At 39.1% G+C, this 17038-nt stretch overlaps 1 protein-coding gene across 6 annotated transcripts in view; it reads right to left on the bottom strand.

The window, feature by feature from the left end:
- Nucleotides 1–17038, bottom strand: part of PLD5 (phospholipase D family member 5) — a 447689-nt gene that overhangs the window by 170075 nt on the left and 260576 nt on the right. For 5 of the 6 annotated variants that reach the window (XM_054660981.2, XM_063790086.1, XM_514306.9 and 2 more), the window contains one exon: nucleotides 12361–12472. In XM_054660981.2, the coding sequence (XP_054516956.1) occupies nucleotides 12361–12472 (112 nt within the window). Of the gene's footprint in view, nucleotides 1–12360; nucleotides 12473–17038 lie in introns of those variants that run through there. The other variant, XM_024352943.3, reaches the window with a different exon arrangement.

The raw sequence follows: 17038 nt of genomic DNA, 5'->3' as shown, positions 1-17038 counted from the left end.
CTCCTGCCTCAGCCTCTCGAGTAGCTGGGATTACAGGTGCACACCACCAAGCCCAGCTAATTTTTGTATTTTTAGTAGAGACGCGGTTTTACCATGTTGCTCAGGCTGGTCTCAAACTCCTGACCTCATGATCCGCTTGCCTTGGCCTCCCAAAGTGCTGGGATTACAGGCGTGAGCCACCGTGTCTGGCCCTTTTTTTTTTTTTTTTTTTTTTGAGGCAGGGTCTCACTCTATCGCCTGGCTGGAGTGCAGTGGTGGATCACAGCTCACCGATCACAGCTCACTGCAGGGTGGAACTCCTGAGCTCAAATGATCCTCCCACCTCAGCCTCCCAAAGTGCTGGCATTACAAGTGTGAATCACCACACCCAGCCTCTCTTCACTTTTTTTTTTTTTTTTTTTTTTTTAAGACGGAGTCTCGCTCTGTCGCCCAGGCTGGAGTGCAGTGGCACGATCTTGGCTCACTGCAAGCTCTGCCCCCCGGGGTTCACGCCATTCTCCTGCCTCAGCCTCCCGAGTAGCTGAGACTACAGGTGCCTGCCACCACGCCTGGCTAATTTTTTGTGTTTTTAGTAGAGACGGGGTTTCACCGTGTTAGCCAGGATGGTCTCGATCTCCTGACCTCGTGATCCGCCCGCCTCGGCCTCCCAAAGTGCTGGGATTACAGGCGTGAGCCACCGCGCCCGGCCTCTTCACCTCTTAAAGAACATCCTCCCCCAATTCTAGCATCCCTAGAATAGAAATACATAAAGCCACAACCAGATGAAATAGATCAAATTCTGCTTTTCTCCTGTCACAAGGTTGAATATGCATATAATTTCCTTGAAAATGTTATTCCTGCCGAGGTTCTTATGTATTAGGGATAAAAATAAAACCTGTAGCACAAGATTCTATGTTTTAGAGCAAATGTTTAGATTTTATGTGTTTAGATGGGTACGACTATATTATATGTATCAGATGAACCCTTGTGAAAGTTTAAACACATTGAATTGCAGACTTAACTTGGGCAGCTCTTAGAACAGAGACCGAAAACACAGATGGGGAGTCACTGGTGTCACCAGCTGAACAATTCCAATACAAACTGAAGCCAGCAAGAGTTAGTGCACAACCGTACAGGCAAACGAACCAGCTGCATTCCCAAAGACGATCTGTAATGTATGATTAAAACCGGGGCTTTTCTTTCATCAGAAAATCACAGATCTAGGTTTGTAATTTAGAAGCAAAAATAAATCCAGTCTGGTCTAGTGGCACTGACAGGTCAGACACAAATAGTACACACTTGGGTAAATTAAGGCAACAGCTATAGTGGATGTCATTTACTAACAGTTTATTATGAGGTAGGCACCTGCACCAGACACTTTTTATATATTATCTAATTTAATTCTCATAGCTCTCAGGGAGGTTATTATTATCCTCATTTAACTGAAAAAAAAAAAAAGAAAGAAAGAAAGAAAAAAAGGAAAGGCTGGGCGTGGTGGCTCACGCCTGTAATCCCAGCACTTTGGGAGGCTGAGGCAGGCGGATCACCTGAGATCAGGAGTTCAACACCAGCCTGGCCAACATGGCGAAACCCCATCTCTACTAAAAATACAAAAATTAGCCAGGCATGGTGGTGGGCATCTGTAATCCCAGCTACTCAGGAGGCTGAGGCAGAAGAATCGCTTGAAACTGGGAGGTGGAGGTTGCAGTGAGCCAATATCACACCATTGCTCTCCAGCCTGGGCAACAAGAGTGAAATTCGTCTCAAACAACCACCACCACCACCACCACTGAGGCTCAGAGAAAGTGCCAGCCTATGGTTACACCACACAGTAATGACAAGTTTAGAATTTCAGCACAAGGTTGGGGCCACAAAAGTACCTGTTCCTAGTTATTATGCTAATTACGCTGCTAATTATCACTAAAAAGCATAATGTGGCCAAACGAACATAGGATGAAAAGTTTCTGCCTTGCTGCCAAATATTTTGGTGTGCTATGAAGAAAGGTGGAAGACAGAATCCCTTGCAATACATTTTGACGGCGGCGTATAGGACAAAGGCAGCAGCCTTCAGGCAATCAAGCATGAGCCTCTCAAGTGGCATTCACTTTGAGAAGGTGTGAAATGAAAGCACATATTGGAAAAGCATGCCTGGGTGACCGTCGGGGCACCCCGACTTCCATCTGGGCCATTAGCAGAGCAGACCCAATACAAAGCAGCTTCATAAGTCCCCTGTCCAGAGGATTCCACATTCATGATAACCATGAGGACTGTCCTTCACTTGAAATGTTCAGCCTCCTTAACGATGGCAACCTTCCAGACAGTGGAAATGAAAGGTAGAATAATATAAAGTTTACTCTAGGGAAACTACCAAATTATACTTATAAGGCTTACATTAAATTAGCACACACAGGCATACGTACTTGTAGAGTTAGGTTTTGGAATAATTATAAAGCAGTAAAACCTAAGTAAAAAAAGCCTCAATAAGCTATCCTCCACTGATTTAGAGTAAGCTGTTCAAAAATCACCTTGTAAAATGCAGAGTTGGAAAGTAGGGCACTTGCATTAACTTAAAATATTACACATGCTCTAAATGACGAGTTAGTGGGTGCAGTGCACCAGCATGGCACATGTATACTTATGTAAATAACCTGCACGTTGTGCACATGTACCCTAAAACTTAAAGTATAATAAAAAAAAATTACGCATGCTTCTATGCTCAGATTTAGGAATATATTTTCCCTTTCAAAGATTTTGTTAAGCCTAATCCATGAATGTGAAAATAAAAATATGGATTATCAATGATGAATGAGTACAGCTTTCTTAAATTTAAATAAGCAATGGCAAAGATCACATTTAGAATTCAACAGAAAGAATTCAGCAGCTCCCTGTCCTTTTTAAAATAATGTAGCTAAAAGAACACCAGAACTCAACGATTTAAAAATACAGTGTTATTAACAAGAGTGACAGAGATTTAGTCTTATTTCAATTAAGATTTCGACTTTAATGAATAAAATTTAGTCACGAGTAAAGGCCAATTAAATGTCTACCATTTGTTCAATGCTTTGTGGGATTGTAACCCAAATGACCTAAAGATGCCCAGCCGCGGCTCATTAGGTCCCTGTGGCTATTGGTTATTCACTAATACGGGTAAGGCTCTGTCTAATTGGCTCACTTACTTGCTATATAGTGCTAATGAGGGAAAGTTGGGGTCACTTTTAAACTGGGTGTCTGAGACAGTCACTCAGCAAATGTATGACTTGAGTCACAAGGGGAGCAGATGAGTGGATGCAGAGGGCTGAGCACTGTCACTGTGACCAAGAGTTCACCCCAAGAGCATGCTTTGTATTGCCTTTATAAACAAAAAGTAACAGAAAGGAAACAATATGGATAAAAAGATAGGGAAATCTAGAAATTTAATTTTAAAATCTCATGGGGAGAAAATCTGAAGATCTATTTCTCTATCTGATTTGAATGTCCCTCAAGAACCATTCATTTAAACGTAATCCCCACTGTGGCAGTATTAAGTGGTGGGGTCTTTGGGAAGTGACTGAGTCACAAATATATTGGTGTCTTGTAGCGGGGGTTGAAAGGAACAAACTTAGATTCTTTTGTGCCCTTCTGTCTTATCCGCCACGTGAGGACACAGCGTTTGTTCCCTCTGGGGGATGCAGTAACAAGGCGCCATCTTGGAAGCACAGAGCAGCTCTCAGCAGACACTGAACCTGCTGGTGCCTTGATCTTAAACTTCCAGACCCCAGAACTGTGAAAAAATAAGTGGCTGTTCTTTATAAATTGCCCAGTCTCAGTTATTACAGCAGCACAAATGAACTAAGACTATCATCTATCTATATATCTATCTATCTATTAATATCTATCTATGTATCTGTCATCTATTTCTTTCTTTCTGTGTATCTGCCATCTATCTTCCTATCTTCTTTCTTTTCTCTCCCTCTTCTTTCTCTTTCTTTTTATCTATCTATCTATCTATCTATCTATCTATCTATCTATCTATCTATCTGTCTCTACCTACTATCTATCTTCTATCTATATCTACCTACCTACCTACCTTCTATCATCTATCTATCTACCTATCATCTATCTATATCTACCTACCTACTATCTATCTATCTATCTATCTATCTATCATTTATCTATATCTTTCTATGTATCTGTCATCTAACTATCTACCTACCTATCTACCTATCTTCTATCTATGTATCTACTATCTATATGAAGAATCCCAAAAAGGAAAGAAAATTCTTGACACATGAATGCTCTGGCAAAACAAAACAAAACCTTGTAAAAAAAAGTTTTGTTATCAGCTCCTTAAAGTTATCACAAAACATATATAGGTGGCACAGACTAAGCTCTATGTTTAATCACTTATAGGTCTGTGTGCAGGAGAGAAGGGAGGGGGAGGAAAATACATGTTTGATTCTAACAGACTGAAAGCTTGCAACACCAGCTGAGCAGGACTGTGTTAACACCCCAAGCCCACAGTGTGCTGGACCATCAGGAGAAAGAGGCACAGCATGGAGGTCCCCAAGCTCTAGGATGAATTTCTTTCTGTGGTTGTGTAATTGGGCTGATCACTGGCAATAAGGAGCGATCTACCGTACAACATGGTGATAACAGTTAATAACAACGTACAAGATTATATTCTTGAAAATTGCTAAGGAAGTAGGTTTCAAGTGCTCTCACCACAAAAAATAAGTATATGAAATAATGCATTTGTTAATTAGCTCAATGTACCCATCCCACAATGTATACAGATTTCAAAACATGTTGCACATGATAAATATATGTGACTTACTTTTCAGATAAAATCAATTTAAAAGTTTTAATTTTTTTTTAAAGACCAAACAGCACCTAGTGACAGAGTTTAGCCCATAAGTGAAACTGGTTGTTTGTACGGTCACTCTCTCCTAGCAGATAATGTCAGTAGGAACAATCGCCTGGGCCTTTTCATGCCTGTCACGTTTACCACTGCGTGTTTGCTATCCCTCTTCTTTTTAGAACCAAGCTCTCATGATTAGCCCCTCTTTTTTCATTTGGGTTGCGATTCATCACGCTGCATAGCTAGGAATATGATTTCTGATATCTTTCTTGTCTACCCCAGGAGACTGTCTCTTCTCCGGTGTATTTCAGGTTTCTGGTTTCATTGTATTGTTTTCCTATAGAAATTGCATATAAAAACCGATTTGAATAACTTCCTTCCTGTTTCAGGCAATAGAGCGTTTTTGCTTATTTATATTTTTGGATAGGCACACTTCCTATCACTGTATGCTCTAGCCATCAAGGGGGTCTGTAAAGACCCCCACATTTCTTAAAAACCAGCACAGCCTGAATTCTCCGAATTTCCATCCACTGAGTATGGTCACTGCACTACAAAGAAGCCCTGTCGCAAGAGGTTTAGTTTAGAATCTACCTCTCTCAGTGTGGTATGAGGAATGGTCATTTTAACTTAATTAACTTATTAAAGTTTAAAGTTTCTAAGTTGAATTTTCTAGTTTATTACTAAATATTTTAAAATAACACTTATTACTCTAAGTCATTGATTCTGAAACATTTAGTCTTCACATTTTAACAACTCTAACATTGCAATGCATCTTACGATTGCTACAGACCAAGTGACAAGTTGTGACAAAGTTGTCACTGCATTATTCCTGGTGGCACGACAGAGCTCTTAAAGTTTCCCAATATTCAGTCAACAAACCATTTAAGGACCCCTTGAGGAAAGAATACAAGATCTGGTTATTGTCTGAATATCTTGCTTTGACATATTCTGGTAAGCTTCAAAAACAAGCTTCTGATTAGAGACAACAGTAATGCATTCTGTTTCTTAAAGCTACATAGCACCGTCGACACTCTTGGTGGTACAGAGACAATGCTGGGTGGAAAGCATGGGCATCAACCGCTGTTGCAAAAAGTGACTCAGAAACACTGGACTCTGTGTAGATGTTTTAGGAATTTCTTGATCACTTTATTTCACTTATCGCTTGGTCTTCTCTACCAAACTCTGAACTCTTTGAAGTTAGGGGAAGGCTCATGTCTTAGTCACCTTCCTCTCTTTAAAGCCCAAGTTGTTGGCACATGACAGATAGTCAAGAAACAATTGTTGGATTAAATATTAATGAACAATGGAGAAAAAGTAGATGGTAAGATCAACCAGGGTAAAGAAACGAAGGTGAAAGGGAAAATACCATGTGTAAGGCTTAAAAATGGACTTGGTCAGGAATGGTGGCACATGCCTCTAGTCCCAGCTACTGGGGAGGCTGAGGTGGGAGCACCACTTGATCCCAGGAGTTCAAAGCTGCAGTGAGCTATTATAGTGCCAACATACTACAGCCTGGGTGACGGAGCAAGGCATCACCTCTCTCTCTCTCTCTCTCAAAAAAAAATAAATAAATTTAAAAAAGGATGAAAAAGAGCTTGTAAATTGACAAGGGAAACACATCAGGGTATTTCAGGCACAGGGAAAACAATATTTTGAGAAACACAACCCTGAAAAAGTAGGTTGTATTTGGGAAATCACAATTAGCTTTCAGATACTTCAAAACTCAATTATAGTAAATAATGAGATTGAAATGAGATATTTCAGATCCTAAATGGTTTCAAATGCCTTTTTATTATTTTATTTTATTTTTTAAAGAAAATGTAAACTTAACTTCTAGGTCACTGATTCTAAATCTTCTATGACACTTATTTCACTCATCATTTTATCATCCAACCATGAACAAATAAAAGCCTGCTTTTTTTTTTCAAAAGGAAATTGATATTTTCTGACTTTATTTTATTTTTAATTGTTGCTAGGCTACAGAGGCATTAAATGTTGTAGTCATATTATAGAAAGTACAATGAATTGTTATGGTTTTGGTAGACAAATAATTCTTAATTTTCAATTTAATTGCAACAGTAACTATAACATACAAGAATTAAAAGTACAGTGGTATCCTTGAGGGATATTTTGCTTAGGACTAAAATATACAACCAGAAATAAAAATTGTGTTAGTAATATAAAAATTCAATAATATGACTGGGCTATCACTAGGTTTGGTGAGAAGTAGGATATCAAAGGCATTTGCTGGGAGGCATGAGCAGAGAAAACGGGACTTAAGAGAATTGTTGGCCAGGCGGGGTGGCTCACGCCTGTACTCCCAACACTTTGGGAAGCCAAAGTGGGCAGATCATGAGGTCAGGAGTTCAAGACCAGCCTGGTCAATATGGTGAAACTCCATCTATACTAAAAACACAAAAATTAGCCAGGGCTGGTGGCATGCACCTATAATCCCAGCTACTTGGGAGGCTGAGGCAGAAGAATCACTTAAATCCGGGAGGCAGAGCTTGCAGTGAGCCAAGATGGCACCATTGCACTCCAGCCTGGGTGACAGAGTGAGACTCCGTCTCAAAAAAAAAAAAAAAAGAATTGCCACGATTACTCCCTGTAAGCCAAGTGGTGGCAGCAAGTGGCACATCCCGCAGGAATACGGATTTGAAGAAAGCAGAGGATTTCAATGACAATCTCACATCTCATTTAGCTTGTTTCTGAAGTCTACCGATTAAGATCATGTATCAGACAATGAGAAGCTATTTCACTTACACTCCACTTTCAGCTTTTAGACTTACAAGGGTTGACAAAATGCAAAAACAAAAATGAAAAGCTGTATGAAAGCAATGGAAAGCCTTGATATTTATAAAACAAATTTATTTAAATAAATTTTTGTAAAGTAACTTTCTAAAAATACCAAATGACTGAAATCATACCAAGTATATTCTATGAATATACATAATGAAAATAACAAAGAATAAATAGAACAATCTCCAAATGTTTGAAAATTAAGGATTACATTTCTAAATAGGCCACAGTACAGAGTAGACTGCAGTAGAAATCAGAAAACTTTTTGGACAGAAAACTAATTTAGAAATTTATGTCATATTAAAAATAGATGCAGCTAAAGCAGTAGTAAGAGGAAATATTGTAGCTTTGCTATAGGCATGAAGTAAAAGATTCAATATTGTCCATGTCAATTTTCACCAAGTTTATCTACAGAGTCAGTGTAATTCTAATAAAATTTCAGTAGTTTTATGATAAGACGGTTCTAAAATTTATTTCAAAACCTGAAGGTCCAAGAATAACTAAGGCAGTTCTAAAAGTGAAAAACAAAGATGAAAGTTCCACCATCTGTAACACATATTATAAAGGCAAGGTAAACAGTATGGCATTGGTCCTGGGATGAATAAGTAGACTAAGAAAATACGGTAAAGAATTCAAAGACAGAACTAAAATACAGTCACCTAATTTTTAACAATGATGCCTCGAACATGCAGTGAAGAAACTTTTTTAAACGAACAACCCTCCGTAAGTATAAAAATGAACCTTTACTGCTACTTCATACCATAAGCAGAAATAAAGTCCAAACTTAACACAGACTTAAATCTGAACAGCAAAATAATATAGTATCTAGAACACAACAAACAAGAAAATCTCCATGACCTTGTAACGATAAATAGTTTTTATACAGGATGCAGTAAGCATCAACAATAAGGGAGTAATTAATAAATCAGATTTCATTAAAACTAAGAATTTCCATTTATGTAAACACATCATTGGAAGAGTGAAAAGACAAGCCTCAAATGGATGAAGATATATGAAATACATATATCCAACAAAGGATTCAAATCTAGCCTAATAATCAATAGGAATGGGCCAATTAAAACAACAATAACACTGGGCAAAATACTTGCAGAGGCACCTTCTCCAAGAGAATATGGAAATGGTCAATAAGCATATGAGAAGATGCTCAACATAATTTGCCATCAGAGAAATGAATATTAGAGATACAACATGATACGTATCCACCGGAATGGCTAAAATAAAACGAGGTGCCAAATTTTGCAAGGATGTGGAGCAAACAGAACATTAACGTAGTGTTTGTGAGAGTGTAAATTGGTGCAACCACTTAGAAAACTGATTGCCCATATCTATCGAAATTGAACACATATATAGCCTATTATGTCAGCAATCCCAATCCTAAGTACATACTGAACAGAAATGTATATGTGTAGGCATCTGAAAGACATGTACAAGAATCCTCATAGCAGCATTATATATAATAACCCAAACCAGGAAAAACCCAAACATCTATCAGTAGAACAGATCCATTGTATTATATTCATAAAATGGAATACTATACAACAATGTAAAATAAACCACTGCTGTATCCAACGTGTATTGGTCTTATAAACATAAAACTGAGCCAAAGAATCCAGACATAGAATTCTGTGATTCTATTTATATAAAGCTCAAAGAAAGATAAAGGTAATCTATGGAAGAGGTTGAAATAGTGGTTCCCTCTGCGGAGGGCACTGACTGCAAGGGGGACTGAGAAGGCTTTCTGAGATGTCTGCAACGTTCTACATCTTGGTCCATGACGGTTTTATGTGGATGTGTTTACTTTGTGAAATTCATTGAGCTATATATTTAATATTTGTGCCTTTTATTGCATGCATGATATTCCTCAGGCATCCTCACACCTGCATGCAATTTGGGTGAACACGTAAGGTGATAATAACCATGTGGTGGAAGATCTCTTTGGTAGCTGTGTGGAAGATCAGATGGTGAAAGAGGAAAGGTGACAAAGGCTTAAGCAAAGTATTAAGAGACCTGAAATAAGGCAGGTATGTGAGGAGGAAATGTGGTATCTAGAAGAAAGACGGGGGGATAGAGTCTATAGACCATGGCTCATTAGATGTGGCATACGAGAGCGTGGAGTTGAGTTTCTAACATGAGTGACTGAGCACATGGAAATTCAGGTATAGGGACAGATGCTGTGTTGGTGCAGGGAGGGAAAGAAAGCATGTGAGCTGAGTCAACATGTTGCATTTGAGATGTTTATATGAGGGATACAGGTGGAGATGGTTAGGAAGTGAAATTAAGAAAACTGATTAATAAAACCCGTTTTGAATTTACAGGGACCCTTGTGTAAAATTAAATCCCTCCCTGGGTGCAAGGACTTCATGAGGGCTAGGTTTCAAAAGCACCTCACCTCCAAGCCATAGTTTGAGACCTTGGAGAGATGGTTTATCTTTCTGACTTCTGAGTCAAGGAGAGAGGCAAAGCATGGGGAGCAAAAGGAACAGGAATGACCTGCACACCACCCGTCAGAAGGGCCTTGGCCAGCTGTCTCACTTCTCCAGCCTGCCTGGCCTTTTTCTGGGCCTCCTTACACTTGCACTAAATCTTTATCATTTACTGGGAAGCCCTACTTTTATTCTTTTTCACAATATATTTGATTAGTTTCTATATTCAGTAACTCTTGCAGCTGAAATTGCTCATGGCTTATTTTATATTTACCTATTTTTTTGATCGGATATTTCTGGAAAAAACTTTCTAGAATTTTGCTAAAAGACTAGAATCCCTCCCCTGCAAAAAGATAACTCTTAAGCAAGATATTCAATCACAGATTTAAAATAGTCTCATAAAAATTATTTCTAAAATGCACTGTTATCATTTAATATATGTCTACCAAAGGATGAGAGTAGAGAAATACAATAACTGTATTCTAAAGACTTATACATGTTCTACATACAGTATACACATCATGTGCATCCCTAAGAGCCAGAGAGGCCTACCATCACTACCTAGAAAATAGCTATGAGAAATTAGGGTCCTGCTTTACTCCTATGAAGGAAAATCATTTGTTTTCGTGTTTTGATAAGAAGTCTTATTATATTTCAACAGAATCTAAGTTGTAGTAGTATCTACATATGCTTGGAAATTCAAACACTTCTTTTTCTGTGAGATGCAATTACTATAATGAAATTTTAACATACAGTTCACAATAGAAATGTAAACCAGGCCTTTATTCGTGCATTTGTCAATCACTATTTGCTGTTTACAGTAGCAAATATTCAGCAACTCCAAAGAAAATCTGTTAGGCTTCCTAATATCCCCAAGCTTTAACTTTTGGTTGAGTTTACAAGCTTTAGCATGGGCTATGGCAAGAAAGAGAGCTGTGGATGTCTCGGGCTCCCTCCTTCTCTTCCTAACACATCAGCTTTTTATCCTGCCAGGATAATCAAACCCAAAGAGATGCTAGTAAACTCCATAAGGAAATCATCTGCAAATATAGGACCCTCGGTTAACCAAAAGTAATCAATTTCTCAGAAAAAAAAAGTGTTCTCTAACAAATTATCAGATAGTGAGAACCCAATTTTACATTTTTAAAAAATAGGAAAAGTAAGAATACATTTCTAAGCCACGTTGATTGTATCTGTCAATCCACTGAACTGGGCACTTACAAGTTTTTCAAAGACATTCTGCTGCACCCAAGTAGCACAGCACAGCTTTTCAAACATACGATTATCTCATGTTTTATTTTCCTGTGCATAGAACACATGTGCATGGTGGTAGGTACATGTGCATGGCCAAGCTTACGTCTTCTATGTGGTAATGACTTTCAATATGCTTTATCACTTCCAATTTTTCTTCTTCAGGAGGAAGGGCCACTGGGGCTCACTTATTTGATTCCTGTTCTGTTGCATTCTTAGAAGGAATTGCCACTTAAAAATGTGGGGAAGATGACAAGCAAAAAAGGCACAGTATGTTTAAACAGCACAAACATGAGCTGTAACGCCATCAGGTGGAACATGAATGACTCACTGAGGTCAGTGCCCTGTCCTCTTCTAGGGACGTCCGGCAGCTTGAACATTTTCACTGGCTCAAACACGCCTTTTCCTTTTAGAGGCTTACAGTTTGGATAATAAATTCCAGGTAACAATTTTTACAAAACAGTAAAAACTATTTGGATGTGAGAGCTGAATTCGGTTGACATTACAGCAAAATAAAAAAAGTTATTTTGGAATTATTTTCAGTCTTCATGAGATTGTGAGAAAAACTGCAAAGTGGCTATATAAATGGTGTTCTCCTGTGGAATTGTCTTAAAACTCATGAATCAGGCAATGTTTCATAGACTCCAGGACCTGACTATATTATTTTTTAAATATATAGCGTGAAAAGGATTTTCATTTGGCAGGCAAGTGAAAAGTAGAGATCCAGTGTCTATTCTGACGCGAAGTGGTTCTTCTCTGTAATCACACCGTTGAAGTGTTCAGAAAGGGAGTCTTCTTTCTAGTTAATCATCATTTATTGACCAGTAGATCATTTTGCTTACACTAATATGCAATTGTTTTTTTAAATCCCAATATATTAATTAGTTCCTCCACTCAAAAACTTTAATCGAGTTATTTTTCAAAGAAGATGTAAATGTACTATGTACTAAGTGAAATGTACTAACTATAAAGAAATTATATATTAAGTGAAATGAAAGGTATCTTAACAGAACACCCAGCGGTAGAATAGCATATCAACCTTGGTCTTACCCTTTAATTTCAAGGCTTCTAATACCTTTGAATCAGCTGTTACATCACTCACTAGCTTGATTTCAATATTTTGCGAAGTCAGTTGGAGCAACTTTTCAAAAAGACGTTGACCCTGGAAAAAATATTCAGAGACAAAGAAAGTCAGAAAACCTAAATGTTTACCAATTTAGACAGGTAAAAATAAACTCATTAAAATTAATCTATTCATTCAAATGTTAAAAAGTCAAGCATTTCAACAACTGGTATTCAGATTTATGAAATTCTTTCAAAGGAGTTTATATCAATAGAGTAGTAGCATGAACACAGATTGCACTTTTTGGGGGGTATTGTGCAATTGAACAATTATTGCAATAATAATTCCAACGCTACAATGCAAATCTACCCTTTTCTGCTTTTTGAATCTGTTATCTACACATGAAGAGGCAGCAAAGAAGATTAAGCAGTTGTGTTTTGGCCCAAAGAGACCTGGATTCCAGCTGGTTTTCCAATTTAAAAGCTGTTTCTTAATCTCACTAATCTCCAGTTTCTTCCTCTGAAAAATGCAGATAATATTTATATTTACTTCAAAAGGTTTTTGTGAGATTAAAGAAGTTAATAGTAAGTAAGCATTCTTTAAGAATTAGCTGTTAAGAGGGAAATTATGGTTACTAATCAGTGATTTACCTGAATTCATGTTGTTTAAATGTATTTTAATGAATTCAACTAATGTTCTACTTAAAAATAAGTGAAATAAAAAACAAAATCAAAAATAAAAGTTTTTCAGCCAGGGATGGTGGTTCATGCCTCTAATCCCAGAACTTTGGGAGGCTGAGGCAGGTGGATCACTTGAGGCCAAGAGTCTGAGACCAGTCCAGCCTGGCCAACCTGGTGAAACCCTGCCTCTACTAAAAATAGAAAAATTAGCTGGGCATGGTGGTGTGCACTTATTCCCAGCTACTCAGGAGGCTGAGGCAGGAGAATTGCTTGAACCTGGGAGGCAGAGTTTACAGTGAACCAAGGTTGCACCAGAGCACTCCAGCCTGGGCGACAGAACAAGAATCCATCTCAACAAACAAATAAATAAAAGTTTTATTTATGGGAGTTTCAAAAGCATATAATTTTTAGAGTAAGTTTTAATCTCTGGCAGACTGAATAACAGTAGGTCCACAGTCATTGCATTATCTCAGGTCATTGGATTGCACCATTATCCTATTTATCATCCTTTGTATGTTTTAATAGACTCCCGTCTGTCTCCTTATCATAAAAGGAAAATGGTCTTCTTGTATTGATTTTTTAGATTTTTTGCTGTTGGGTCACAACCTCAAATGCCTTCAGTAGCTAAACAGAGAATAAGGCTTTGGTCTTAATGGCTCCGCAGTGGCAAGGTCTTATCTTGCTCTGGTAAGAATGGACTGTGGATAATGATATGGAATGGGTTTGGTGACTTGGGAAGAGAGAATGGTAGAAATGTAGAGGCAGAGTGGTGATTCCTGCAATTCAGCCTTAGAAAAGAGAGAAGCTGGCCGGGTGCGTAGCCTCACACCTGTAATCCCAGCACTTTGGGAGACTGAGGCGGGCACAACACCTGAGGTCAGGAGTTTGAAACCAGCCTGGTCAACATGGGGAAACCCAGTCTCTACTAAAAATACAAAAATTAGCTGGGCATGGTGGTGGGTGCCTGTAATCCCAGCTACCCTGGAGGCTGAGGCAGGAGAATCACTGGAACCTGGCAGGTGGAGGTTACAGTGAGCTGAGATCACGCCACTGAACTCCAGCCTGGGCGACAGAGTGAGACTCCATCAAAAAAAAAAAATAAATAAATAACAAAAAAAAAAGAGAGAGAGAGAGAAAAGAGAGAAAGGAAAGGAAATGGAAAGGGAAAAGGAAAAGGAAAGGGAAAGGGAGAAACTGAAGATCAAGACCCTGAAGCTTTAGGGTGTTAGGAGAAAGAAGCTGCCAGTGCTGAGGTCACAGCTGACAGCAGCAGGCGTATCTGGCACATCCAGCTGTGCTCTAGCCTGGAGCTGGCTGGCATAGCCATTGCTCCATAATCCCTGGGTGTTGGACAACAGAGTGGAAGTTGCACCATTGCACCTGTGCCATGCATGGAGGCTTCCTTTTAGTTTAAACAAGCGTAGAAATAAAAGTTGCTCAAAGTGGAGCTCATTGAAAGCGATTAAATTTCTCTGTACTCCAAAAGGCTGGAGGAAGCCTCACCACAAACCAGGTATTCTGGTATGGTATGTTGAGTGCATCAGACAGTTATTAACTCTTTATTTAAAAAAGAGGCAGAGGCCGAGCTTATCCTTGTAATCCCAGTGCTTTGGGAGGCCAAGGTGGAAGAATCACTTGACCCCAGGAGTTCGAGACCAGCCTGGGCAATATCAGGAGACCCTGTCTCTACAAAAAGTTAAAAAAAAAAAAAAAAGCCAGGCATGATGGTGCACGCCTGTAGTCCCTGCTACTCAGGAGGATGAGGTTGTGCTTGAGCCTGGGAGTTTGAGGAGGCAGTGAGCCATGATTGTGCCACTGCACACCAGCCTGGGCAACACAGCTAGACCCCATCTCCAAAAATTAAAAAAAAAAAAAAAGAGGCAGGAGGGGAGAGGGAGGGTGAGAGAAAGAGACAGAGGCAACCAGAGAGACAGAGAAGGACAGGAAAGAAAAAAATGTGCTGATTTGCAGATTTTAGTGCCTATGTAAATTTTAAATGTACTGTGTAGAGGTAGGAGCTTGGATGGTGAGAGGCTCAGGTACAGGATGTGAGGGAGAATCCACGTCAAGGGGCTTTGTGGTTCTTCCACAGGCAGAATTGACACCAATAATACCTCCTTTTCAGCTTTGGCACTCCTCCAAGGAGTCCATTCTACTCTTGCTCCATTGAAGGTTTGGTGATGTGTGCATGGCCCAGATTTCCCGAACCTAAACTCGTGGTCATCACATGTTCACGTAAGTTGTTTGTATTTTTCCCTTTCACACAAACAAACACTTTGTGTGTTCCGTAAGGCCCCATGGTCAGTGGGCCAGTATTTTTTGGCAAATTCATTAATTTTTTTAGTTAACAGAATATATTTGGCACCGATGAAACATTCAAGAGACCATCTAACTTATCTGTATTTCTGGCTCTGTGACTTAAATTGATTTCCACTGTGTTATTTTTGTGGGACTTAAAGACAACCAGAACTCTCACACATGAATGAAAATAGAAATTCCAAAATCTACAGATACTGGCAGACTGTCATTAAATAAAGCTTATTTTTACTTTTAGTATGTGCTGATTACTTACACCAAGGAATCCCACAATTTTTAATTATAGTGCTCACTGTAACGATCTTGGGCTTGGGCAGAGTTTCCATACTTAGGCTTGAGGTAGAATTTCTATTAAATCATCTTCAGTGTGTTATCTCCCCATATGATAATTTTTGTTAAGACATTCAAAATGTAATCATTTCCAAAGGTATTAAACCCTACTCTGCAGATATCTGCAGCAAGGCCTCCTAATGCTTTCTGAGTTACATTCACTCATTTTTTTTAATTTTAATTTTTGAGATGGAGTCTCGATCTGTCACCCAGACTGGGGTGCAGTGATGTGATCTCGGCTCACTGCAACCTCTGCCTCCTGGGTTCAAGTGATTCTCCTGCCTCAGCTTCCCATGTAGCTGGCACTACAGGCACTTGCCACCATGATCGACTAATTTTTGTATTTTTAGTAGAGATAGGGTTTCACCATGTTGGCCAGGCTGGTCTTGAACTCCTAACTTGAGGTGATCCACCTCCCTCGGCCTCCCAAAGTTCTGGGATTATAGGCATGAGCCACTGTGCCCAACCTCACTCATCATTTTTTTAATAAGAAATAACAAAAGCCCCTTGGCTTTTAAACATCACCAATATAAAATCTTGCCCTTTCTAGTAAAGAACATTAGCCAACATTTCAGACTTAGATAAATTATCTCAAAGACTATCCGTGTCTCAGGAACGCTGACCTACTTTAGACCAATTTGTAAATGAAGTCTGTATAAACCTCATGATGTACAGTAGAGTCGTATGCAGGAAGCTGTACCCCCAAAATAGAGATCCAGCTCAGCCCCTTTGTGACTTTGAAGAGGATGCTTAATGTAGGAGACCCTTCAATCCTGTAGGGGAGGAAATAAACCTGTTTCTCTGCCCTCCTAGGTTCAATGGCTGGGCCCAGGAATCAAACTGATGAAAAACTATCAAGAGAGAACCAACAACATTTTAATTATGTACACACAAAGTTTTAATTACATGCATACAAGGGAATCCAGCAAAGAAACAAGACTCAAGGAGGTGGCCAGATGATTAAGGTTTATATACTATCTTTGGCTAAGCAAAGGAAAATGAGTTTGGGGCTTCCAGGTGGGGAAGGCAAGTTATAAGAAGGTGAGGAGAAGTATGGTAAGTAAGGTTTGTCCTGTTATACAGGTAAGAGCCTTTCAGGTGATGACAGCTGTCTCCAGGAGTCGCTCTCTTCCTGGTACGGAGCCATCATTTTTATGCAGTTAGAGAAAGGTTAAAAAAAAAAAAAAAAAAAACTCTTCCTGCACTGCTGGTTCTCAATTCCCCATAGGTCAAAATAATCCATATGCCAAAGGGGTCTATTTTGAGGTGGCATCTTCTGGTACCTTTCAATCCCAAAAGACTGGTGGGTCATAAATACTGCTTGCTTCTGTTGACCCAA

This window comes from Pan troglodytes, chromosome 1 (genome assembly GCF_028858775.2).
Source record: "Pan troglodytes isolate AG18354 chromosome 1, NHGRI_mPanTro3-v2.0_pri, whole genome shotgun sequence".
NCBI lineage: Eukaryota > Metazoa > Chordata > Mammalia > Primates > Hominidae > Pan > Pan troglodytes.
The sequence above is the reverse complement of the archived record's forward strand: the minus strand, read 5'-3'. Positions and strand labels throughout refer to the sequence as shown.